General features: G+C 47.4%; 1 protein-coding gene across 18 annotated transcripts in view; it reads left to right on the top strand.

Moving 5' to 3' along the window:
* The first annotated feature begins 2,001 nt into the window (after positions 1–2,001).
* Positions 2,002–25,973, top strand: part of ZNF160 (zinc finger protein 160) — a 35,591-nt gene continuing 11,619 nt past the window's right edge. For 2 of the 18 annotated variants that reach the window (XM_077981247.1, XM_002801389.4), the window contains exons 1-4: positions 2,002–2,159; positions 14,594–14,678; positions 14,784–14,908; positions 20,377–20,430. In XM_077981247.1, the coding sequence (XP_077837373.1) occupies positions 20,416–20,430 (15 nt within the window). In that variant the 5' untranslated portion in view covers positions 2,002–2,159; positions 14,594–14,678; positions 14,784–14,908; positions 20,377–20,415. Of the gene's footprint in view, positions 2,160–11,442; positions 11,495–14,593; positions 14,909–15,711; positions 15,836–20,376; positions 20,431–20,582; positions 20,682–20,874; positions 21,116–21,483; positions 21,540–25,973 lie in introns of all 18 variants that reach the window. The other 16 variants (XM_077981243.1, XM_077981244.1, XM_077981241.1 and 13 more) reach the window with 16 other exon arrangements.

Here is a 25,973-nt window from a genome sequence, read left to right as displayed (position 1 = left end):
TTCTGTAGAGATGGGAGTCTTGCTATGTTGCCCAAACTGGTCTTGAACTCCATGATGAGCCAGGCTCACACCTGTAATCCCAACACTTGGGGAGGTCGAGGCAGGAGGATCACTTGAGGCTAGAAGTTCAAGACCTGCCTGGGCAACATAGTGAGAATCCGCCTTTGCAAAAAGTAAAAAAATTAGTAAAGTGTGGTAGTGCAAACCCATAGTCCCAGCTACTTGGGAGGCTGAGGTAGGAGGATCACTTGATTCCAGAGTTGAAGGCTGCAGTGAGCTATGGTCTTGACACTGCACTCTAGCCTGGGCAACACAGCAAGATGCTCTCTCAAAAAATAAATAGACCGGGCACGGTGGCTCACGCCTGTAATCCCGGCACTTTGGGAGGTCAAGGTGTGGGGGATCCCTTGAGCTCAAGAGTTCGGGGCTAGCCTTAGCAACATGGCAAAACCCCCGTCTCTACAAAAAAGTACAAAAATTAACTAGGCGTGGTGATGTGTGCCTGTAGTCCCAGCTACTGGGGAGATTGAGGTGGGAGGACTGCCTGAGCCTGATAGATGAAAAGTTGCAGTGAACAGAGATAACGCCACTGCACTCCAGTCTGGGTGACAGAGCAAGACTCTCTCCAATAAATAACATAACATAACATAACATAACATAACATAACATAACATAACATAAACTTTCCCTGAATAACTGTAGTCATGCCAAATGCTCATCCACAGCCCCATAACTTGTGCTTGTGCTTTCTAGCCTTGTTTACTCCTCCATATATGAAAAAAAAAATGCTTGTTAGTTTGTGTCTCTTGGACATTTTCAGATCTTGTAATTGGAACATTCGCTCTATTGCAATAGTCCTTTTGAATAAAATCTTTCCTTCTCTAAGTCTGAATTTGTCATTTACAGTGGTAAATGTCTTAATTGTTCTGAGATAAATTATGTATATTCTCATTGTGGCAGAGGGCTTAATACATATTCAGTAGGTGAAAGTGGTTCCTGGGGCCAGGCATGGTGGCTCACGCCTGTAATCCCAGCACTTTGGGAGGCTGAGGCGGGTGGATCACTTCAGATCAGGAGTTCGAGACCAGCCTGAGCAACATGGTGACACTTCATCTCTACTAAAGGACGTGGTGGAGGGCGCCTGTAATCCCAGCTACTCGGGAGGCTGAGGCAGGAGAATTGCTTGAACCCGGGAGGCCGAGGTTGCAGTGAGCAGAGAGCATGCCACTGCACTCCATCCTGGGCGAGAGAGCGCGACTCCAGCTCAAAAAAAAAAGTATAGGCGTTTGAGGTTGTCATCTCGTACGGAATAGAAAATAGTGAGTATTTAAAAAGGGCAATGCAATTTATATATATATTTTAAAAGTTATTGCTAATTTCAGGGCTTTTAAGTTACTTAATTTTAATCGCAGAAACTTTCCAGGATGCCATCACCGCTCCGTGTCGACCCACATTCCCAGACTCCTGGGCTGCTTCAGCGTCAATAACATTACTGGGTAAACGCGCTAGCAAAAAATGGTTTCAACATAAACCGTTTCCATTCTAAGAGGAAAGCAGTTTGGTTTCCAAAATAACCTACACAACTGTGCCTTTAACTTGAAACCTTTTGAAACACCTACGCCGTTCCACATGACACTACAGACTAAAGGCTCTGGGCGCTGGGCGCTGGGCAGTGGGCGTCACACGAAATCGCAGACCCTAGCGTGTCCCGGCCCGGCCCGCCCCGCCTCTCCCCCAAGACCCTCCCAGGCGGTCCCTCCCCCCGGTTCCTCCCTGCCCTTCCCCGGTGGCTCCTCCCCGGCCCGCCCCCGGGTCCCTCCCACTCGGCCACTCCCCGCCCTTCCCCGGTGGCTCCTCCTAGTTCCTTCCCCGGTGTCTCTGCCCCGGGGCCCCTGCCCCAGCCCCAGCTCGGCTCTCTCAACGCCCCGCCCTTTTCCGGTTCCGCCCACCTCGGACCCCGCCCCAGGCCACTGGGTCGCTTCCCTCCGCGCAGTTGCCCCCAGACCCGGAAGTGGATCGTGCGGAGCAAGCATCACACCATGGCGTATGAGTGTTCCTCTGTGTAGAGTCAACCTGAGCCTCGCCGTCCCCCGTTCGCACACCCGATGCCCGGGGTTTGCTACGGACTTAACATCTCCGCACCGCACCCTCCACCTCAGGTAAATAGGCCTTGCGGTGTGGGCACGGAGACGCTTCCTTTTGGGTTAAAGTCGCCCTGAGGCTGGTCCCTGCCCCCGGTCTTTCTGCCTCGGGCCAAGTAAACATGGCCTTTCCCGGTTTTTTAAACGTTTAAGCAGGATTTTCCTGCTTAAAATCCTTTACTGACGCCTCCTCCCGCCCAGCATCGCTTAAAGTCCTCACCGCCTGCCCTGGGCGCCTCCCAGCCTCGCCCTCGTCGGCCCCTGGAGCGCAGCGCCGCAGCCCCAGTCCCGGGGAGGCCGCGCCTCTGCTTGATCCTGGAATCCTGCAGATCCCACCCGTGTCCTAAGGCGTCGTCGTCCCCCGCCTCCCTCCTCCTCGTGCCGGGCCCTGCTGCTCCCCAGGCCTCCCCTTCGCAGTCACCGCTTCCCTTGAGCCCTTGTTGGGGAGGTGCCCGGGGCCTGTCCTGTGATACCCCATGTTTTTGCCTGCCCAGCTCCACCCCCTGGAAAATGTACTCCTCCGACATGCAGACATCCTACTCCAAACCCTCCAGTGAATGTGTGGCCCCAGGGAATCAGGAGAGAGACAAAGAGCGACTGAGAGGAGATGGAAAAACCAAGAAAGAGAAAAAGAAAAATGAGGGAGACCTATAAACAGATAGCAAAGTGGAGGATGGGTGAGGGATTTGCAAAGAGACAGAGTGAAAGAAGCAGTCAAGAAAGTAGCAGGGGCAGAAAAGCAATTGGCGAAATGTAGAGAAAAGCTCGATGTCCACAAATGAAGGACCACAAGATAAGGAGACGGACAGCAAAGAAGGAGCCTCCTCAGACAAGAGAGTGAGAGGCGAAGAGATTGGGAGCCAGGACAGACAGAGCAGCGTGGTGCTGGGACAGCAGGAGGGGACAGCCGGTGACAAGGCGAGCAGAGGGAGGACTACAACACGGGGAGGCCTCGGTCTGGGAGTGCCAGATAGCGAGGATAAGCGGGTGTAACAGGGAAGAGGGAATTTAACAGGGAGAGCAGAGGAGGCGCAGAGATGGGGTAAGAAAGAGGCAGAAATAGTTGGAGACTGGGACGATGAAAAGATTGGAAAGAAAGCGCCACAAGAGTTGAAACAAATTGCAAGAATGGAGTAGAACAGATATAAGGGGGGAAAACAAAGAAGGGAGAAACAGCAGAAGAAAAAAGAGCCACAAAATCAGAATTCTAGGGGGAAAATAAAAGGGGGAAAAGAAGGGGTGGAGAGACAGGGTGAAAGTGAGAGGTACAAAATGGGGGGAGAGGAACACATAGTTACAAAGAGGGGCGCCCTGGGGCCAGATGAGAGGTAAGTTGAGATTGGATATGACAATTTGATTTCTCTATTTATAATGTATTACATTTAAATTGTAACCTTACTGTTTCAATTCTACATGTAGGGATGAGAATTACAAAGCTCTGTAAAAGGTTTGTGCATTTTATAATTATAGCATCAGAGGCTAGCTTTCATTTGCCAATGCTGTTCAGCCACTGGGCGGTGACTTGCCTCATTCGGTTGTGGGTCTCCCTCTTCCTGTTTCCTAGGATGGGGTAGGGTGTGGGGCAGTGAAGAGGGGCAAGGCGTGACTGACTGTCACTGCCTGGTGCCTTGTATTTACCTTTCATCTCACAGTTCATGTTGAAGGTTGAGATAAAGCTTATCTAATTCAGTCTCTTTTTCTATATGTAATTATTGCTGAAGTAAGCTTTTGTGGAATCCTATATTGGCTCATGTCATTCTTTTCTAAATGTGATATATTTTCAATTTTTTCCCTTTGTAGAATTCCATATATAGTTAAATAATATATACATATTAAATAATATATATATATTCAAAATGGTTTCCATTCGAAGTTAATTGTGTTGAGTTCAGATTGAGGTCTGCACGCTTTCTACTCTTTATCACATATTGGGAATACTCTTTGGTAGTCAGTAGGTAATTTTATTCATATTTATTTATTTTTGAGACAGAGTCTCACTCTGTCACGCGGGCTGGAGGGCAGTGGCATGATCTCAGCTCACTGCAACCTCTGTCTCCCAGGTTCAAGCAATTCTCCTGCCTCAGCCTCCTGAGTAGCTGGGATTACAGGTGTGTGCCACCATGCCTGGCTAATTTTTTGTATTTTTAGTAGAGACAGGATTTCACCATGTTGGCCAGGCTGCTCTCAACCTCCTGACCTCAAGTGATCCACCTGTCTTGGCCTCCCAAAGTTCTGGGATTACAGGCGTGAGCCACCGTGCCTGGCCCTTATTTATTTATTTATTTTGAGATGGAGTCTTACTCTGTCGCCCAGGCTGGAGTGCACTGGTGTGACCTTGGCTCACTGCCACCTCCACCTCCCAGGTTCAAGCAATTCTCCTGCCTCTGCCTCCCAAGTAGCTGGAATTACAGGCACCTGCCACCACACCTGGCTAATTTTTGTATTTTTAGTAGAGATAGGGTTTCATTATATTGGCCAGGCTGGTCTCGAACTCCTAATCTCAAGTGATCCCTCCCAAAGTGCTGGGATTACAGGCATGAGCCACTGCGCCGGCCATCAGTAGGAATTTTAGATGGTGTCAACGTGTATTTGGTAAAGATATCAATGACTTTTTTTTTTTTTAAACCTTAACATGAGAACATATTAACTAATTTGGTTTTTTTTTTTTTTTTTGAGACGGAGTCTCACTCCATCGCCATTTTTTGTATTTTTAGCAGAGACGCGATTTCACCATGTTAGCCAGGATGATCTCAATCTCCTGACCTCGTGATCCACCCGCCTCAGCCTCCCAAGTGCTGGGATTACAGGCATGAGCCACTGTGCCCGGCTAATTTGTTACTAGTCCGTTTTCTTCCCTTATGTCATCTGTTAAAATAGTGACCTGTGAACTACTAAGTGGATGTCCCCCTCAAGTCCCTTTTGTCAGTTCTATTTTCTGTAAATGTGGAAGGATGGGCCGGATTGCCTCAAAACTTTATTCCAGCAGAGCTTATGTGTTCATGAAAAAATTTGCTGAGAGAGTTCATTTCTACAGCTGACAGTCTTTCACTGTTTTCAACACCAATAGCCATGTTTTCACAGTTCTGCGTTTCATAAGTATGTTGTGTGTTTCTCGAAAAGAGGAATTAAATGTTTGGGATCAGTGTGATAAAGCCGTGAAGGAGAAGTTTCTTTTGCCAAGGTATATGAAAGAAGAGCCTGGAATTTTCCAGGGAGGTGTGAGAAAGTCTAGTGTTTCCCATTGGCCCTTCGAGGCTGTCGTAGAGTCAGATACATCTTCTAATTGAACTTCGATGACTTGGTGAAACGTCTCCCCCTCTAGCCCTCAGTAAACCCACCTGCAACATGAAGGTGAGAGACTCAGTAATATACCTCAGTCTGAGCAACACTTACCCCCTTAATGTTTGGCAAAATTGGGTGTCCATCTGTGTTTTGCAGTTCTTCTAGGAAGTGGGGAGTGCCCACTGCAATTAAAAATTTAAATGGGACTCAGTCCTTTAAAATTTAAAACAAAACAAAACTAAAACCACAAGGATGGAAGCCAGGGCATAGACTCAGAGTCAGAGCATCTTCAGAGGCCTTTCTCTGCATTAGAGTTATGGCTAAATCTAAAACAGTCATGTCAGTCCCTGGCAGGGAACCCTCCACCGGCTTCCCGTGTTCCCCAGGACAAAAGCCCAACTCCTCACTGTGGCTCCACAGCCCTGTGTCCAGGGCCCCTGCCAGTGTCCAGCCTCCTCCTGGGAGCTTGCCCTCCTCTCCCGACTCCCTCTGCCCCAGTCACATTTGCTTTTCTCTTTTCCCAAACATCAGAACCCTTCCTGTCTCAGTGTTTGCCCCTCCTCTTACCCTATGTCCCCAAATCATCACAGCTCTGTCCCTTTCTTCTCCTTCGGGTCTAGCCTCAGAGCTGTCTCCTGCCCCCTTGCACCCCCATCTGAAGTTTTCTCTGCATCACTGTCTTATCATGTTACTCAGGTTTCACTGTCTCTGCATCCATCACCACATCGGACACTTTTCTGCGTGGATTATCTTGAGTGTTTTGTGTCGCCCTCCGTTGGAGGACGCAGTCTCCATCTTGGCCACAGGACGACTCTAGCACCTCCGGGGTGGTGATTCAGATGCTGGGGCTGGGGTCGGGCTGAGGAGTCCTCAGGGAAGACCAAAAGGATAGGGCGGGTAGTGAGGATGGTCCCATATTCTGGAAATTTCATCTGTAATTGGTCTAAACCTCCTGTGGCTATTTACTCCAGTCTATATAAGAGCAGAAGGCATGGCCGGGCACGGTGGCTCACACCTGTAATCCCAGCACTTTGAGAGGCTGAGGCGGGCGGATCACTAAGTCAAGAGATTGAGACCGTCCTGGCTGACACGGTGAAACCCTGTCTCTAGTAAAAATACAAAAACTTAGCCGGGTGTGGTGGCGGACGCCTGCAGTCCCAGCTACTCGGGAGGCTGAGGCAGGAGAATGGCGTGAACCCGGGAGGCAGAGCTTGCAGTGAGCTGAGATCACGCTACCGCACTCCAGCCTGGGTGACAGAGCAAGACTCTGTCTCAAAAAAAAAAAAGAAAAAAAAAGAAAAAGAGCAGAAGGCCTCACTGAGGCCTGAAAAGCCCCGCAGACCCTGTGTCCTCAGCCAGTGCCGAGGCGTCCCCACTGCCTTACTCCAGCTCCTGGGTCTCCCACACTCTGCACATCACCAGGGCCCAGTGGCCATCCTGGGCAGGGGCTTTGCCTTCCAGCAGGTGATGTCCTCAGAGTCAGGGGTCCTGGATTCCCTTCAGGAAGGGCAGCGAGAAGTTCAGAAGCTAAATGGGCCATGAAGAAGCCACTCCCTAAACAGCAGGGGGATTTTGCAGGTGACTGTGAGTAGAGAGACAGCGGGACAATGGCAGCCTCCCTCATGAGATCTGGGGCCTCTCTTTTTCTTGGACATCCTCCATCAGTTCAGTCCGGCTGATCTTCACCTGCCTTTAAACTGGACTCCATGGTGTCCCCAAATCGCTGGCAACTCCTTCCAGCAGGGCCAACTTCTAGAATCTACACTCGAGGCCCCACTGTCCTGCAAATAGCCGTTGGTGTCCATTCCTGCCACATCGCTTGTGTCCAGAGGCCTTTCCATCCAGTGTGCTCCTCAGGCTGGAAGAGAAGTAGAAAAATGGGGCAAGTGAAGAAGTACTTAGAGGTGTCAAGTGAGGCATGGAAGCGAGGCTGAGCCTCTGGAGGAGCTGGATGAATGTGCATGCACCCGGCCCATGCGTGGCTGCGGGCTCACGGGGTGTGTGGCACACTTGGAAAGAAGTCTTAGGTCTGGCTAAGTGGATTTTGGGGTGGTTGTGGGGCTGCAGGATCATTTTGTAACGCCCTGATGTCTCAGCTCAGGTTACCTGGGAAACAGATGCTGACACAGAGATTTGCACCAGGAGTTTAACTGGGAAACTCATCACGGTGAAGAGGACTGAAGGCCGTGGCATCATGCAGAGAAACATCCTGAAGTGTACTTAGAACCAGGGCCGAAGCTGAGCCCGTAGGGAGCTTCAGCCGCAGGAGGATGGGTAGCTTGGCCTGGGTGTGGATCCCAGAGCTGCTCCACAGCGTCCGCTCCACAGGGTGATTTCTGCGGAGGCTTTGGGAAGTGCAGAAACGCTCCTGAAACCCATAGAGGAAAGATAGGAGGAATCGCAGATGATTTTCTGGGTCGCCTTTGGCATTCGGGGTATTTCCAGTTGCAAGTCAATAGACTTTCAGTTGCGTTTCTGAGGATGAAATGATCATTTGGAGTGTTTCCTTTTATGGTGCTGGAGTCTAATTGGGGCATTGCATTGAGAGACATCTCTGTTTTATTGGTAGGTTTTAGTGGTATTTCCTTGTGGGGTGGAGTCACTATGAGTAGAAATATGTTGTCCTGGGTCAGCGAGTCCCTGGCGTGTTTGTGTATATTATTCCATGAGTGTCTGGGGCTTGTGAGATTTCATAACAGGGCTTCTGGATCTTTATGAAGTATCTGGGGAATGTGGGATCTTTATGAAGTATATGAGGAGTGTGGGAGTTTATAAGCATATCTGGGTCCAGAAGGGCAATGCGGGGCCTAAGAATCAGGCGCAGATGGCCTTCATTAGGGAGGGTTTGTTGTGGGGGCATCTATGGGTGCGACTCAAGAGGGAGTGGTTGTCAGGGTCCCAGAGCAGGGGAAAGATTTCTCCAAGAATCAGGGCGAAAATAGCACACTGAGCTGCAGCCCAAAGACTTCCACTGGGACTGTCCTTGGGAAGATAGAGCTGCCACATTCTTGCTGCCAGGCCAGTGGCCTCTCCCTGTTTATTCCAAGATCACAGAGTCACAGGGCAGCTGGGGAGCTGAGGGGCAAGGTCCTTGAGACCGGCTGTGGAACACGGATCTTTCTCCAGTGCAGAGGGTCCACGGGGCCCTGGGAAGGGAGCTGGAGGATTACAGCCCTGGTCATGGCAGGGAGACTCAGGAACCGGAGCGGGGAGGAGCTGTGTTCATCCCCACAGGGTGCCCCTCTGCGCAGGAATTTGTGCAGTAGAATGGGGTGAGCTAATGGGGTCACATTTAGGGAAAGGAGTCTTTCTGTCCGCCCAACATACATCTCACCCTATGCACACACTTCTCCCTTTCCCCACTGTCCTCTCCAAGAGGGGAAACTAATGTTTCCCCAGGTGGGTGACTGAGGAAGAGGAGGGGTTGGTCTGTTTGTGTCTCTCCTTTCTCCCCTCCCTCAAGTCTTCTGCCTGCCTTTCTGCTGCCCTGTTCAGACTCTCACTTCCTGCATGTCTACGGTCAGTTTGTCCCACACAAGACCCAAGGATTTGGGTCCGAATAATATTCAAGCCAACATCATTGGCAAGTGAGAAATCTTAGACCCCAGGACCTTTTTTCTATGTAGGGGTCTGGGCACAGAGAGGTCTCTCTTCTTTTTGCAGAGTTTAGGGTCTTTTATTGGCCAAGTGGGTCTGCTCAGCCTCAGACAACGATCCCATAGTCAGCCAGATGTGTTTCGGGGTGAACTTACACTCGCCCTTCCACCTGTTGGGCAAGCAGAGTGTCTCCATGAAGGGTCCTTGGCTCTGCCCCTCAGCTGGTCCTGCTCAGCTCTCTTCTCACAATAAAGATCACCCCAAGGACAAACAAGTCCCCTGCATACATCAGTCTCCCAATGTGAAGGCCATAAAAATGGCCTAATATTAATTCATTCATTCATTCATTCATTCATTCATTTTGAGACGGAGTCTCGTTCTGTCTCCCAGGGTGGAGTGCAGTGGTGCGATGTCAGCTGACTGCAACCTCTGTCTCCCGGGTTCAAGCAATTCTCCTGCCTCAGCCTCCCGAGTAGCTGGGTCTACAGACATGAGCCACCACTCCTGGGTCATTTTTTTGTATTTTTAGTAGAGATGGAGTTTCACCATGTTGGTCAGGCTGGTCTTGAACTCCTGACTTCATATGATCTGCCCACCTCAGCATCCCAAAGTGCTGGGATTACAAGCATAAGTCACCGCGCCTGGCCATATGTCATTTATTTTTAATTATTTACTTATTATTTAATTTTTACTATACCCCCATTTTAGCAATACTAATATTTCATTTAATGTTGCTATTATTATTTACTGTTATTGAGACAGAGGCTTTGTCTGTTAGACACTGATCTCATGTAACGGGATTCTTTTATAATTGTGCTTAGGATTCCACGGGAGACAAGTGAATAAACGACTGAACAGGGTGCATAAACAGACAATTTATATATTCATTAGATTAAGGCATTTTGTATTCCTCATCCGTTATGCAAAGCAAAGACTAGATACTGTGGAGTCATCTCTCATGAGAACAAACCAGCAGACAGCTGGGAAGCACACCAGCCACCAACTGGGAGTATTAAAAAGAGCAGTCCAGTCTCCAAATCAAGCAGAGGGTTCAAATCATAGAAAAGTTACAGAGCCACCGGGTCTCAGAGTTTCCCACCGGAACCCTGGGACTCGCTACCAATCCCATGGGCGCGCCTGGAGATTTTAACGTCTGGTGGGATGGTGGATTCCTAGTGTGGCTGGACGGGGTGGAGTGCCCTGAAAGGCAGGTTTGAATGCTCTCCTGCAGGTGAGAAAACTGGAAACGGATTCTGGGTGGGGGCTGTGGCCAGCGAGGGGCGGGTCTTGGATAGTGGCGAGAGGCCAGGTAGGGAGGGTGAGATGGGGTCTGGGCAATGGGAAAGGAGTGGAAGAGGGTCGGGTGGTATGGTGGAAATGCTGTGGGGCGGGGCCTGGGCAGTGGGGAGGAGGCTGGGTGGGAGGGTGGAAGCCGCCGTGGGGGCGGGGCCTGGGCATTGGGAAGGGGTGGGGTGGGAAGGGTAGAAGCCACCGTGGGGGCGGGACCTGGACAGTGGCAAGGGACCAGGGTGGAAGCCACCGTGGGATGGGGTCTGGGCAGTGGGAAAGGGGTGGAAGAGGGTCGGGTGGGAGGGTGGAACTACTATGGGTGCGGGGCCTGGACAGTGGGGAGGGGGCGGGGTGAGAACGGTGGAAGCCTCCCCGGGGCGGGGTCTGGGCAATGGGAAAGGGGTGGAAGAGGGCGGGATGGGAGGGTGGAAGCTGCTATGGTGCGGTCTAGGCTGTGGGAAGCGGGCAGGGCCAGAAAAGCAGCGGGTCTGGGCTCTCTACTCCTCTGGGCCCGACGTCATTTTCTCTCCACTAGGACTGGATCATCAGCATTGCACTGCTAAAAGAAAATTTCAGCTAATTGAAATTAGGCGGGGATGCTTCCTGCTTATTTTCAGTTAATAAGTAGGGATGCTTCCGGCTTATTTTCAGTTCAGGAATGCTTCCTGCTTATTTTCAGTTAATACAACATTTCAAACAATTTAAGGCAAAAGAACAGAATTGTATTGGGCCGCTTAATTGAAGGCTAAGGTTTATTTACTCTTACATTGAAAACGATTTGGCCGGGCGCGGTGGCTCAAGCCTGTAATCCCAGCACTTTGGGAGGCCGAGACGGGCGGATCACGAGGTCAGGAGATCGAGACCATCCTGGCTAACACGGGGAAACCCCGTCTCTACTAAAAAAAAACTACAAAAAACTAGCCGGGCGAGGTGGCGGTGCCTGTAGTCCCAGGTACTTGGGAGGCTGAGGCAGGAGAATGGCGTGAGCCCGGGAGGCGGAGCTTGCAGTGAGCCGAGATTGTGCCACTGCACTCCAGCCTAGGCCACGAGCGAGACTCTGTCTCAAAAAAAAAAAAAAAAAAAATTAAAAAAAAAGAAAACGATTTAAGTGAAAAACTCATTTTGTTTGCAGGTGGAGACAGGCATCCTACCTTTAGGAGGATCACAACTCATTTTAGCTCAAGGTACCAGGAGGGGTGCAGGGGCATCAGCGGATGGTCCCTGTGGGGCCGTGGTTTCACCCTGGAACTGGCAATTAGACCTGCTTAATTAATCCAGGACCTGATTTGTCTGTTTAGAGGATGAAACGAAGGTGAAATTTCTACTTGTGCTGTGTTCAGTTTCATGGTGACAACAATTAGAACATCGTTTCCATTTCTGGATGGAAGAGAGAAACTCTGGGCTTAGGTCCAGGGACGTTTCAAGGGCCCTGGACCAGGGTGTGTGGAGGAAGGGTGTCTGGTAATTTAGGTCGCCAACCATTCCCTTAAACATAAAGAATACTTAAAATAGAGGAATTATAGGGGAAATCTCAGAGATAAATTTCTGGGTTACCTTTGGTATCTTGGAGTATTTTGTGTTGTAGATCAAGAAGCTTTCAGATGCATTTTGGAAGATAAAATGATAGTTTGGCGTGTTACCTTGTATGATATCAGGGTCTCATTGGAGCATGTGCATCACTAATGCCTTGTTTCCTTATATTTCAGTTGTTGATCTGTTACACAATTGTAAGGGATTTTAGATGTGTATGGCTTTGAAATAAACTTGGTGCATCTCATTTTTTCAATTAGCTGAAATTTTCTTTTAGCAGTTAATGATGTATCTTATGTGTGACAGGAATAGTCAGTACACCCACAGTGAAGATTGAGTGCCCTGCAAAGCTTTTTGCTTTTGTTTTTTGAGACAGGCTCTGTCGCCCAGGCTGGAGTGTCGTGATCATAGCTCACTGCAATCTCAAACTCACTTCAGCCTCCTGAATAGCTGGGACTATAGACATACATGACCACACCTGGATAATTTCTAAATTTTTTTGTATAGATGGGGTCTTACTATGTTGCCCAGGCTGGATTCAGTGCCTCTCAAAGGCCAAGGTACCAGGGCAAGTTTAAAGTTTGTCATATTCCAATTTTCAAATATATGTGTGTTCATTATTTTTGAGTTTCACTTGTTATGTGTTGACAATGTAGAAGCTGATTTTGACCCTGTAATCCTAGCAAATAGCAAAGGTTGAGCCTCCCCCACCATTCTTTGTTCATTTTTTTTTTTTTTTTTGAAATGGAGTCTTGCACTGTCGCCCAGGCTGGAGTGCAGAGGCACGATCTCGGCTCGCTGCAACCTCTGCCTCCCAGGTTCAAGTGATTCTCCTGCCTCAGCCTCCCTAGTAGCTGGGATAACAGGCGCTGCCACTGCACCTGGCTAATTTTTGTATTTTTAATAGAGACGAGGTTTCACCATGTTGGCCAGGCTTGTCTTGAACTCCTGACCTCAAGTGATCCACCTGCCTTAACCTCCCAAAGTGAAGTGCTGGGATTACAGGCATGAACCACCGTGCCCAGCTGGAAATATCCTTTTTCAGTCTCTTGTGAATGTGTTGATTTTGCTTCAATGAAAATTGTATAAGCATTTAAACTCTGCATATAGAAAATGGATTCATGACTTTTGCCTATAATCAGATTCACCCCTACTATTCTCAGTTTAATGAAAAGATCCAAAATCAAATCATTTCTTTGCTTGGAATCATGGAAGTCCATGCTGAAACTGCTTTCTTGGCAACACAGGTATTTAACAATATTGCATAACACAGAGCAGTCTACCTTGCAAAAGTCGCCAAATCCCAGACACCATATCTTTTGAAACTGTGTAGATATAGTTGTTAAATATGCTATTTTTCCTATCTAAACAATTGTATTTTCTTTTTTTTTTTTTTTTTTTTTTTTTTTGAGACGGAGTCTGGCTCTGTCGCCCAGGCTGGAGTACAGTGGCCGGATCTCAGCTCACTGCAAGCTCCGCCTCCCGGGTTCACGCCATTCTCCTGCCTCAGCCTCCCGCATAGCTGGGACTACAGGCGCCCGCCACCTCGCCCGGCTAATTTTTTTTTTGTATTTTTTAGTAGAGACGGGGTTTCACTGGGTTATCCAGGATGGTCTCGATCTCCTGACCTCATGATCCGCCCGTCTCGGCCTCCCAAAGTGCTGGGATTACAGGCTTGAGCCACCGCGCCCGGCCAACAATTGTATTTTCAATAAATCACCACTTCAATAAATTTCCATTGATGAAATCTTCCACATGTAGGGAGGTGAGAGGCAAACATACTTCAAAGTAGAGGTAAATTCACAGATGTTGACAGAAAATTCTCGCTAGTAGATACGATGCCATTTAATATTTGATCATCTAGTTTTACTTTGTATAGGGTTCATATGAAGGAGAATAGCCAGCGGGGCATGGTAACTCACGCCTGTAATCCCAGCACTCTGGGAGGCCAAGGCAGATAGATCACTTGAGGTCAGGCGTTTGAGACCACCCTGGCCAATGTGAAACCCTGTCTCCACTAAAAATACAAAAAAAATTAGCTGGGTGTAGTGGCGTGCGTCTGTAATCCTGGTTATTTGGGAGGCTGAGACAGGAGAACTGCTTGAACCCAGGAGGCGGAGGTTGCAATGAGCCAAGATTGCGCCATTGCACTCCAGCCTGGGCGACAGAGAGACTTCGTCTCAAAAAAAAAAAAAAAAAAGGGAATACCCTATCAAATACGCTTAAAATCTTGCAAAATTAATTACCCTTGAGGTGAATATAAATGCAGATGTTTTCTGAAGACGATTTTACAGGCTTTTTTTCTACAACAGATTAAAATAAGTACTTAGAAAACAATTTTTATTTAAAAATTGTAATCTATGCTTTTTTGTTTCTCTTCTATTTTTTCAAGTACTTTCAGAATGCATGTAAAGTGAATTTCAAATTACACTATATGTAGAAATTATTGACATAAGCATATTATGATGACAAAGTTTATCTCAAAGGTATTTGAGGCTGTGTCATCTCAAGAGTGGAATGGGATAAAGGAAGAACAATGGAATTTGTTGCTATTTGTAAAAAGTTACTGCTTTTTAAAAAGCAAGTTATTGACCTAACTAATCATAGGCCTCAGCCCTGCTCCAGAACCAAGGTTGACACTGTCCTTCCTGGCTGGGTGGGGAATAGAAATGGAAAGGAGGTTCTGCTGGTCAGCATGAAATTGTACACTCCCCGCTAAGCTCAAGTTTTGCATTTCATGTTCTGTATTGCAGAAACATTCCTGGATCCGAACACTGCCCCGTCGACGACCTAGAGAGATCCTAGCTCCCAGCCCACTGAGTGGCTTCAGCCTCGCTGGTAGGGCTCTCCTCCAAAGCTCTGGAAACAGACTCCTGGGAGCAAGACGAAGGGAAGCACAGGTGTTGCTGCCTTTCCCCAAGCCCTCCCCTCTTCATCCCTCAGGCTCCTCCCAACTGCTGGCCCCTCTGCATGAGGCGCCCACCCAGGCCCCGCCTGCAGGGAACCCAGCTCTTCTTACAGATTCCTGCAGCCTCTAGAAGCTGATACTTGGAGTGAAGGCCTCACACGTGAGTTTCCCTCTGTTTAGGTTAAACTTGGGCTCCCCAGGCTCCTGCACATCCATGCTTGATTTCCAGGAGTCCTCAGAGACATACATACACATATATATATATATATAAAAATTAAGATAGGGTCTGGCTCTGTAGCCCAGACTGGGGTACTGTGGCGTGATTGTAGTTCACTGCAGCCTGGACCTCCTGGGCTCAAGTGATCCTCCCATCTCAGCCTCCTGAGTAGCTGGGACCGCTGGTGTGTACCACCACGTTTAAATAATTTTTAAAATATATATATTTAGTAGAGAAGGGGTCTCACTGTGTTGCCTGAGCTGGTCTCGAACTCCTGTGCTCAAGTGATCCTCCCGCTTCGACTGGAATTACAGCCCACAAAGTGCTGGGATTACAGACGTGAGCCATCACTTTGGGTCCTATAGACCTTAATATCCCCTCATGGCTCTCTTATCCCCAAGTAAATTCAGAGATGTCCATGAGAGGTCAGGGGTCACTTCCCATTGAACCACACAGGCTGGTCCTGCTTGCAGTATTTCTGCCTTCAGGCCATGTAGACACCTTTCACGCCATTTCCTGCTTAAAACTCTTTACTCACTTCCCACCCTGTGCCTTGTAAAGTCCTCACCCGCGAGGTGCATTCACCCTTTGGATCCCCTAAGCCTCACCCTTCATTGTGTCTGCACCGCAGCACCGCAGCTCCAGTGCAAGAGTCCTCGCCCTGGTCCTGGGATTCCGCAGATCCACCCCTCCTCTGAGACACCTGCGCATCTTGCTCTCATTGAGCCTTGCCCTCTGCCCCGCAGGCCTCCCCCTCATAAGCATGGCTTCCTCTGACCCAGCGTTGAAGGAGGTGACTCGGGCCTGTCTGTTCACCTCCAATGTTCTTTTGTCCAGATTCCACTCCACTAGAACTTGTGCTTTCAGTAGGTGGGCATCTTATTCCATCCCCTTCCCTGTAAATATGTGGCCAAAGGGGATCAGGAGAGAGACGGGATCAGGAGAAAGAGAGAGGAAATAGAAAAACTGAGAAGGAGTGAAAAGGATGGGTGAGAACCATGAACAGATGGCAACGCAGAGGATGGGTGGGGAATTTGCAGACAGACACAGAGTGAAAGACAAAGCTGAGAAAGTGTGGGGCAGGGAGCAACTGGAGAAATGTAGAGAAAAGCTGCGTCTCCAGAGAGATGAAGACAGCAAGATAAGGAGAGGGGCAGAAACGGGGAGGCTTCTCAGACAGAGTGGGGGAGAGGAGGAGGGATTTGGAGCCAGGGCAGACAGCAGTGTGGTGCTGGGACAGCAAGACGGGACAGCTGGTGACAAGGAGAGCATAGGGAGAACCACAGCATGGGGAGGCTTGGGATCTGGGGGTGCCAGAGAATGGGGACAAGGGGTGTAACAGGGAAGAGGGGATTTAATAGGGGGAGCAGACGGGGAGCACACATGAGGGAAGAAAGAGGCAGAAATATGTGGAGATTGGGATTGGAACAATGAAAAGATTGGGCAGAGAGAGGAATAAGGTGGAAGAAGGTGTAGGAATGGAGCAGAACAGGCAGAAGAGAAGGAAAGGAGGGAAGAAGGGGAGAAAGAGCAGGAGAGGAGGGGGGCTCAAAATGAGGAGCAGAAACCTGGGAGGAAACAGAGAAAAAGCCAGAGAGAGAAGTGAGGATGAGATATGTACAGAATGAGAGGAAAACACACAGGAAGGAAGAAGGCGGGGACCTTGGCTTAGGTGAGTGGTGAGTTGATTGAATATGGGTAACTTAGTTGTGACATGTTGATTTCTGTCTTTATAATCGAACAGGTTTTAAATATGCTTAAAATACACAGATAAAGATGAGAATTGCAAAACTCTTGTCTATAAGGCTATGCATTTTATAATTATGGCATCAGAGGTTAGCTTCCACTTATAACCTTTTCAACCAGAGGGCAGTGACTTGACTCATTCATTTGTGGGCCACCCTTTTCCTCCCTTTCCCTGGGATTGGGTAGAGGCGAGAACATGAGTTAATGTAATACTGATTACATAATATTTAGTATTATATGATGCTGATTATAGTCAATATAATAGTGTACAGTCAATATAATAGTGAACACGCAACACGGAAAACTCATCACCAAAATCTGGAGGAACTTCTTCCCACCAGCAGTGCATTTTCCATCCTACACTAACTGGGTGACCTTATAGTTCAACTCAATTCTGACACTGTCCAACTAGAATTAGGATCAGATGCTGTTTACTGGTTGGTCAGTTCCACAGGGCTGCCCCCACTCAAATGCCAGTCACAAGTCACAGGTTGGGACCTGAATTTCTGGGCGACCAAATGTAAATTGGGGATTCCCTTGACTCCCCTCCTCAGGTTGTAGTAATCTGCCACAGTCATTCACTGAACTCAGGAAAACACTTGGTTTACTCATTTGTTATAAAGTATGTTGCAAAGGACACAGATGAACAGCCAGATGGAAAAGCTGTGCTGGCTAGTTATTCAAACCCAAGCAAAGTGTTAGGGAAGCACATCGATCAGGTCAGTCAGAGCGTACAGCATATGAAGTGAGGGCAGCCTTGTGCGACTGAGCTCTCAAGCTGTGGTGTCTGATTCTGTTTTGTAGACAGTGTCAGAATTGAGGAAAACGGCAGGACTCCCTACCTGGGACTCCCTACCTGGTAGTCTGCTGAAGAACCTGCCATCGTGGGGAAAAATGACACACATTTTGGTGACTAGAGGTGAAACGTTCTGTGTTGAGTGTCAGAGTAGTATGAACAATTTTTTTCCTCTCTGAACAGATCTCCAATGCGTAATAAAGCCTTTTTTTCTTCTACTTTTCCATCTTTAAGACAAAAAATACTCTCAACTACATTTCCCTCTGTAATAAGTACCTATTTATGCTCTATTTAAGAGCATAATATACTAAAAACTAGTTTTACTTTGCCTTCAATTCTTTTTTTTTTTTTTAATAAAAATATAGAGACAGGATCTTGCTGTGTTGGCCAGGCTGGTCTCAAACTCCTGGGCTCAAGTAGTCTTTCTACCTCAGCCTCCAATAGTACTGGGATTACAAGCGTGAGCCATGTGCGGCCACTTTGTCTTCAATTCTTGCTTCAACCTTTGAATTATTGCTTGAATCTAGCTTTCACATCCAGCATTCCACCGATTCTTCCTTTTTCAGTCATCAGTGACCTCCCCATTCCTAAATGCCGTCATTCATGTCCTGTCCTCATCTTTTTCTTCCTATTGGTAGCATGTAGCACAGCCAATCACTTCCTCTTCTGTTGTCCTGGCTTTTATGACACCCCGTTAACTTTTACATATCTATTCAATCTTCTTGCCACTCTCATCACTTTCTGCTTTCCTCTTCTCTTCTGGTGTCTCCAGAACTTTCTGTTCTCTGAATGTGTGAGTGCTCATGGCTCAGTCCCTACACCTCTTCTTGTCTCCTTCCACACCCACTGCCTTTCCTTACTGTCTCATCTCATGGCTTTATGTCCCACCTATTAATACACGGCTCCATGTCCCCTGCAGACCCCCCTCTGAGGTCTAAAATCCTGTGTCCAGTTGTCTCCAAAACACTCTGCAGGAATATCCCAGCAGGCATCTCCATCTTCATATGTCTAAAAGTGAATTCCTGGCTGGGTGCGCTGGCTCATGCCTGTAATCCCAGCACTTTGGGAGGCGAGGCAGGCAGATCACCTGAGGCCAAGAGTTTAAGACCAGCCTGGCCAACATGGTAAAACCCTGTCTCTACTAAAAATACAAAAAATTAGCCAGGCGTAGTAGAGGGCGCCTGTAATCCCAGCTACTCGGGAGGCTGAGGCAGGAAAATCGCTTGAACCCGGGAGGCAGAGGCTGCAGTGAGCCGAGATTATGCCAGTGCACTCCAGCCTGGGCAACAAGAGTGAAACTCCGTCTCAAAAATTAATAAATAAATAAATTAATTAAATAAATAAAAGTGACGGCCGGGCGCGGTGGCTCAAGCCTGTAGTCCCAGCACTTTGGGAGGCCGAGACGGGTGCATCACGAGGTCAGGAGATTGAGACCATCCTGGCTAACACGGTGAAACCCCATCTCTACTAAAAAATACAAAAAACTAGCCAGGCGAGGTGGTGGGCGCCTGTAGTCCCAGCTACTCTGGAGGCTGAGGCAGGAGAATGGTGTGAACCCGGGAGGCGGAGCTTGCAGTGAGCTGAGATCCGGCCACTGCACTCCAGCCTGGGCTACAGAGCCAGACTCCGTCTCAAAAAAAAAAAAAAAAGTGACTTCCCAAACTCCTCCAAACATGTCCACCCCCTGCAGTCTTGCACATCTCAGCTGAGGGCAACCCTGTACTTCCTGGGGCTCAGCTGAACTTCTTGTCACGTGTAAAATATGGAAGATAATATGTTGTAAGTGTGTTACTTTGTAAAATAAAGAAAAAATTACGCATTTACTTAAAACAGGTGAGGAAATACATGGTTTCATAAATTCTTTTGAGGTATGGGAGAAAGAATGTTTGAAGACCTCTCCCTGTGTGATCTGCCCCCTCAGGACCTCTCGGATGTCATCTCCTTCCCGTGTCCGCCCCGCCCCCTCTGCTGTAGCCACACAGGCCCCTTTCCTTTTCCTGGAGCCAAGGTTGCGCCTGCCTCAAGGCTTCCATGTGGGCTGGCCCTCTGCCTGGAACTCTCTGGCCTCTCAGCTGCAAGTGACAAGCAGCCTTTCTTCCTGAGGACTTTGTTCCGACATCACTTTCTCTGTGGAAACCTTTGTGATGTCCCACAGCCTCCCATTTGACATGGCAGCCCCACCTTCACCCCCACCTCTGGTCCATGTTGCCTGTTCGGTGTGATTCTTTTTGCTCCTTCAATATCCAGTCTGGATCCTGGTGAGAACAAGTCCCCAGCAGAAGAGCAGAGGCAGAAGGTGGGGCTGTGCTGGGCTCGCCCCCTCAGTGCAGCTCAACCCTGGCTTCACGTTAAGAGTGCCCAGGCGTTTTGCAGAAACATCTCCTGTACCCCCTTGACATATTTTCATTTCAGTGTTTTAGAGCCCAGCCGAGTAATATTTAAAGTTGACTCTGTTCTGTAGCCAGCTTAGTACTAATCCCTGTCTTTTGTTTCTGAAGGCTGAGCTCAGCCTGGGATCCACAGAGAGGTGAGGGGGCTGTGTTCTGCGTGGGGTTTGGTCAGGGCTGGGTCTGTGCCCTAAAGGGAAGCTCAGTCCAGCCCAGCTCCCCACTGCTGCAGCATGTGTGGGCTTCTCCAGGAGGAGAGCAGGTTCTGAAGAAAGGGGTCAGAAGCTCACTTCTTCCTGTAGGAGTTTCTCGTGCCTGTATTCCCCCAGTGCAGTGGGGCGCAGAGGACCATCTTTCCATAGGGTGAGATCTTCTGTGCGTGTGATTGTGGCACATGAAGGGGAAGTATAGATTCTCAGCCCTAAGCAGCATATTTTGGATATTCAGTATTGACTTCTAAAGATTCTTTTATGTTACCCAAGGAAGAAGTCTGGAAGAAGAGGAAAGGAAAGGAGTCAGGAATGGCCCTTACTCAGGTAAAGTGATATTCCTGGTGGATTGTTCTTTTATTTCTTCCTGAAATACCTGGTATTGCCATTGCGAATCTTCTCTGAGTCTGAAGCGTCCTGCCTGACACGTTTGCTGACACTCACCCATGCCTTCCCTCAGTCCCTCTCATCTCGCTTAGATTCCGTCTCATCAGGACCCAGTGACGTGAACTTGGGAAGAGGCGGCACTGGGCGTGGTCCTGGGAAGGGCTCACACCCAGACGTGGATGGAGGACGGGGTGAGGGTCCCGTGGTGTCAGGGCTGTTGGGCAGCGGGGATTGTTCAGGGGCCACATCTGGATGCACTGTCAGCTCTGTGTAAACCATGAAAACAGAAGCTGCCCATGAAGTCAGGTATTACTGTGCACAAGCACCTGCTCACTGGCGTAGAATAAGAACACTAAGAGGAAAGCTTTCCTGCCTCATTTTTAGTGCATTTGAAGCCGAACAAGTGAGTCATTGTGTTTCCGACTCCAAACTCGTAAAGACTGGGAACGGAATGGAAAATTTAGACGCTGATATTGGAGATAGATGATTCTTTCATTCCATCATCCAGTTTAATGTATGACATCAACATAAATGTGTAACAAGATTCATTGAACTAGTCTCAGAAACTCTATCCCATGGAGACTGTGATGCTCTTACAAGAAGCTTTGTCCGTCGGGTATTGCAGGTGAGAATGGTATATGAGCAGAACAACCTTGCCGTTAGGGAGACTGGAACTGTATTTTTGTTTTACCGGTTATGAGTCAACATTTCGTTTCTTTTATTTTAAACATGGCATCATGTATATATTTGTTTGATAGTGAAACAATACATTTATGCGCCAAGAGGGAAAGCATGCCGTTTCCTGTCCAGCCTTCCACCCTCCCTCACATCTCAGTGGGAAGCCACTGTTCTCAGTTGTGTGGGAAGGGTCAGTGCGAGTCCTGTAGAAGTGTATTTTGACATCATTACGAGATTTCAACAAATTCCTCAGTGAATGTTTGGTTGTGATATGTTAACCTGCAAGTTTTGAACATTGACATGTTTTCGTGTTAGGAAACAGGAGCTCACTTTTCTACATCCTTGTCGGAGCATTCTGGGAATGAAGACAGGTGGATCTTTTAACTTTCTCACTTTTATGAAGAATACCACACAGGGTGCTGCATGGTGGCTCACACCTGTAATCCCAGCACTTGTGGAGGCCAGGGTGGGAGGATCATGAACCCCAGAGATTGAGGCTGCAGTGAGCCATTATAGCACCACTGCACTTCAGCCTGAGTGACAGAACCAGACCTTGTCTCAAAGAGAAGAAAAAAGGTGCTACCCTGGCTGCCTGTGACCATGCCGACTTCACTACAGATCGTGGAGGGTTCCTCCGGGCTTGGCCATGGGAAGAGTGATCTCTTCTAGGATGGTGCATTGCCCGTGTTGCTAGATCTGGCAAGATTCTATCCCTATCCCAGGTGCAGAGGCGGCCTCTCGCACCAGTACCACGTCAGATTTCCCCCTCATTAAGCAAACTTGCCACTGTGTTCATTTTATATTACGAAAATCTGGAGATAATGCACCCCATTGCATTTTCATTTTCTTATTCTTTGTGAGTCTGAGTGGGTTGCATTACTTTGTAGATGTGTATATATGAAATGAATTTTTATACTTTGCTCCATTTTCTGTTCCTGGAATTCAGGAGCTATTTTGTATTCTGCAGTTTATTTTCTTTTTAACTTCTATTACATTTTTTGAGACGGGGTCTCACTCTGTTGCTGGAGCGAGGCTGGAGCACAGCGGCTCTGCCACTGACATGCAGGTTCAGTTGCTCGCTGCTGGCAGAGTTCCGTTAACAAGAGCAAGGTCTAGTAGAAAGACGGTGACTTTTTAATTCCAAAGCTAGCTTTGGGGAAGAAGTACAGGCTTCCTGCCTTAAGGTACTGCGTTGCTTTTGGAGCAGAAAGCAGGTGCTTTAAAAAGGGGGGCTTGGCATGAATGGCACGCAGGAGAGGAAGCAAGCAGGTGGGGGTCCCCCTAACTTGCTTCTGTGCCTTAGGTACCGAGGGGTTGAGCTGGCAACCAGAACTAGGTTGTAAAAGTGGCTGAAACTCTCCGGGTGGGAGAGAGTGTTGTAGCAGCACTGTGGGTTGTAGACTGATTGCTGTCTCGAGGCCTGGCAGGTGAGATTCCCCTCTGGAGCTCCAAGCACATAGATGAACTTGCCCTGTAGAGAATGTTTGGTGAAGGGGAGGTAAAAGGTTATAAGTGTATTTCTAAAGGGCTAAGTAGGAAGTAGGGAACGGGGGAAAATGGAGAAAAGAGAAAATAAGAGAAAAAAATAATAACTCACCCCCTTTTTCTTGGAAAAATGAGGGTACTCGGTTATAGTACAGTCGTGACTCACTGTAGCCTTGACCTCCTTGGCCCAAGCAGTTGTCCCACCTCAGTCTCCTAAGTAGCTGGAACTACAGTTGTGTGCTGCCACACCCAGCTAATTTTTTATGTTTTTGTTTTTTGTAGAGACAGGTTCTCACTATGTTGTCCAGGCTGGTCTTGAACTCCTGGGCCCAAGCCATCCTCCTGACTGTGCCTCCTAAAGTGCTGGGATTACGGGCATGAGCCATCGTGCCCGGCTTGGTTTAATTCTTTATATACGCACTGTTGTGTTCCTTTCAATTACACATTATTCTGTTGTAAAAGTAATCTTTCTTTGCTTACCCCTTTCTCAATTATTTGTTTGGTTTATCTTGTTTTGGAGGGCCTTACGAAATGAAATGATATGCTTTATCTTTATCTACTGGTGGGTTGTTCACATGGCCTTTGTCTTTGACCCAGTTCCTGGCATATACAGCTCCTAAAATCTGTAGAGTTTCCAAAGTGTTGCCTTTTGCATGCTGATGTATTGACTGATAGCTGGCAGCCCCCACCAGGCTTCAGGATAGGGCGCGGGTCACCAGAATATCCACGGCAAGATTGGAAGATGGGGGCTTTAAACTCCACTCCTCAGCTGCCAGGGAGAGGGAGAGGCGATGAAGGTTGATCACCAGTGGCCAATGGTTTAATCATGCCTATTTCATGAAATTTCTATGAAAACCCAAAAGCACACGGTTCAGAGAGAGCTGCAGGATAGGTGAGCATGCGGAGATTCCTGAGGGTAGCATGCCCAGGGAGGGCATGGAAGTCCCAGCCCCTTTTCCCGTACCTCACTGTCTGCATCTCTTCATATACATTTGTTGTAATATCCTTTATAATAAATGGGTAAATGTACATAAAGTGTCTCCCTGAGGTCTGTGAGGTCTAGCAAATTAATTGAACCCAATGAGGGAATTACAGGAACCCTGATTAATAGTCTGTCAAAAGCATAGGAAAAACAACCTGGGGCTTGCTATTGGCACCCAAAGTGGGACTGAACCCTCAACCTGTGGGATTTGACACTATCTCCAGGTCGATGGTGTTGAAACTGAACTGGGGTTGGAGGACACCCAGGCGGTGCCTGCTGCACAATTGATTGCTTGCTGGTATGGGGGGAAACTATACATCTGTTTATATATTTATTTGTTTGTTTGTTTATTGTTTTGAGACAGGGTCTCACTGTGTTGTCCAGGCTGGAGTTCAGTGGTGGGATCACAGCTCACTGCAGCCTCGATCTCTGGGGCTCAAGGGATCCTCCCACCTTAGCCTCTGGAGTAACTGAGACTACAGGCATGCACCACCATGCCCAGCTTGATTTTTTTGTAGAGATGAGGTTTCATTCCATGTTCCAGGCTGGTTTCCTGAGCTCACGCAGTACTCCTGCCTTGGCCTCCTAAAGTGCTGGGATTATAGGCGTGAGCCACTGTACCTGGCACATCTGATTTTAGAAGCATTTTCTGAGATTATAGTAGGAAAAACAATTTGATTTTTCCACAGAATGTGTCTTATGAATTTGAATGTGTGTACATTGGTACGTACTTTATTTGATTCATTTTATACTATTTAGATTCAGGGGGTACACATGAGATTTCTTACGTGGGCATATTTAGTGATGTTGAGGTTTAGTCTTCCGAAGATCCCATCACCCAAGTAGTGAACATAGTACCCGATAGATAGTTTTTCAGTCCTTCCCCTCTTCCTTCCTGTTCCTTTTTGGAGTCCTCAGTGTCTGTTGTTCTCATCTTTGTGTTCTTGTGCACCCAGTGTTTAGCTTCCATCGTGAGAATGTGCGGTATTTTTCTATTTGTGCATTAATTCGCTAGGGATAATGGCCTCCAGTTGCATCCATGTTGTTGCAAAGGACATGATTTTGTTTTTTTATGGCTGTATAATATTCCATAGGGTATATGTCTACTATATTTTCTTTATCTGATCCACTGTTGATGGTCACCTAGGTTGATTCCATGTCTTTGCTATTGTAAATGGTGCTGCAATATACATATGAATACAGGTGTCTTTTTGAGAGAACAATCTATTTTCCTTCGGGTACATATCCAGTAATGGGATTGCTGGTTTGAATTGTAATTCTGTTTTCAGTCTTTGAGAAATCTCCGAACTGCTTTCCACATGGTCTGAACAAATTTGCATTCCCGTAAGTGTATGAGTGTATAAGTGTTTCCTTTTCTCTGAAGCCTTGTCAATATTTGTTATTTTTTTGACTTTTTAATAATAGCTATTATGCCTGGTATGAAATGGTGTCTCATTATGGTTTTGATTTGCATTCTCTGATGATCAAGGTGTTGAGCATTTTTTCATATGCTTGTTGGCCAATAGTACGACTTCTTTTGAGAAGTGTCTGTTTATGTTATTTTGTCACTTTTTAGTAGGGTAATTTGTTTTCTTCTTGTTGATTTGCTTATGTTTCTTATAGATTCTGGATATTAGTCATTTGTCAGATGCGTAGTTTGCAAGTATTTTCTCCCATTCTGTAGATTGTTTATTTTGTTGATAGTTTGTTTTTCTGTAACAAGCTCTTTAATTAAGTTCCACTTGTCTGTTTTTCATTTTGCTGCATTTACTATTGAGGTCTTCATGAATTCCTTGCTTAGGCCAAAGTCTTCTAGAATTTTTATAGTTGGAGGTCTTATATTATTTAATCCATCTCAAGTTAATTTTTTTATATGGTGAGAGATAGGGGTCCAGTTTCATTCTTCTGCAGATGTTTAGCCAGTTTTCCCAGCACCACTTATTGAATAGGGTATCCTTTCCTCATTGTTTATTTTTGTTGATTTTGCTGAAGATCAATTGGTTGGAGGTGTGGGCCTTTATTTTAGGGGTCTCTGTTCTATTCCATTGGTATATGTGTCTGTTTCTGTACCAGTACCATGCTATTTTGTTTACTGTAGCCTTGCAATATAGTTTGAAGTCAGGTAGTGTGACGCATCCAGCTTTATTCCTTTTGCTTAGGACTGTCTTGGCTCTTTGAGCTCTTTTTTTGCTTTCATATACATTTTAGAAGGTTTTTCTAATTCTGTGAAAAGTTATGTTGATCATTTAATAGGAAATACTGTTGAATGTATAGATTGCTTTGGGCAGTTTGGACATATCAATGATATTGATTCTTTCAACCCATGAGCATGAAATGC

The sequence above is a fragment of the Macaca mulatta genome, chromosome 19 (assembly GCF_049350105.2).
Source record: "Macaca mulatta isolate MMU2019108-1 chromosome 19, T2T-MMU8v2.0, whole genome shotgun sequence".
Lineage (NCBI taxonomy): Eukaryota > Metazoa > Chordata > Mammalia > Primates > Cercopithecidae > Macaca > Macaca mulatta.
Note: the sequence above shows the minus strand (reverse complement) of the source record. Positions and strands in the feature narration are given on the sequence as shown.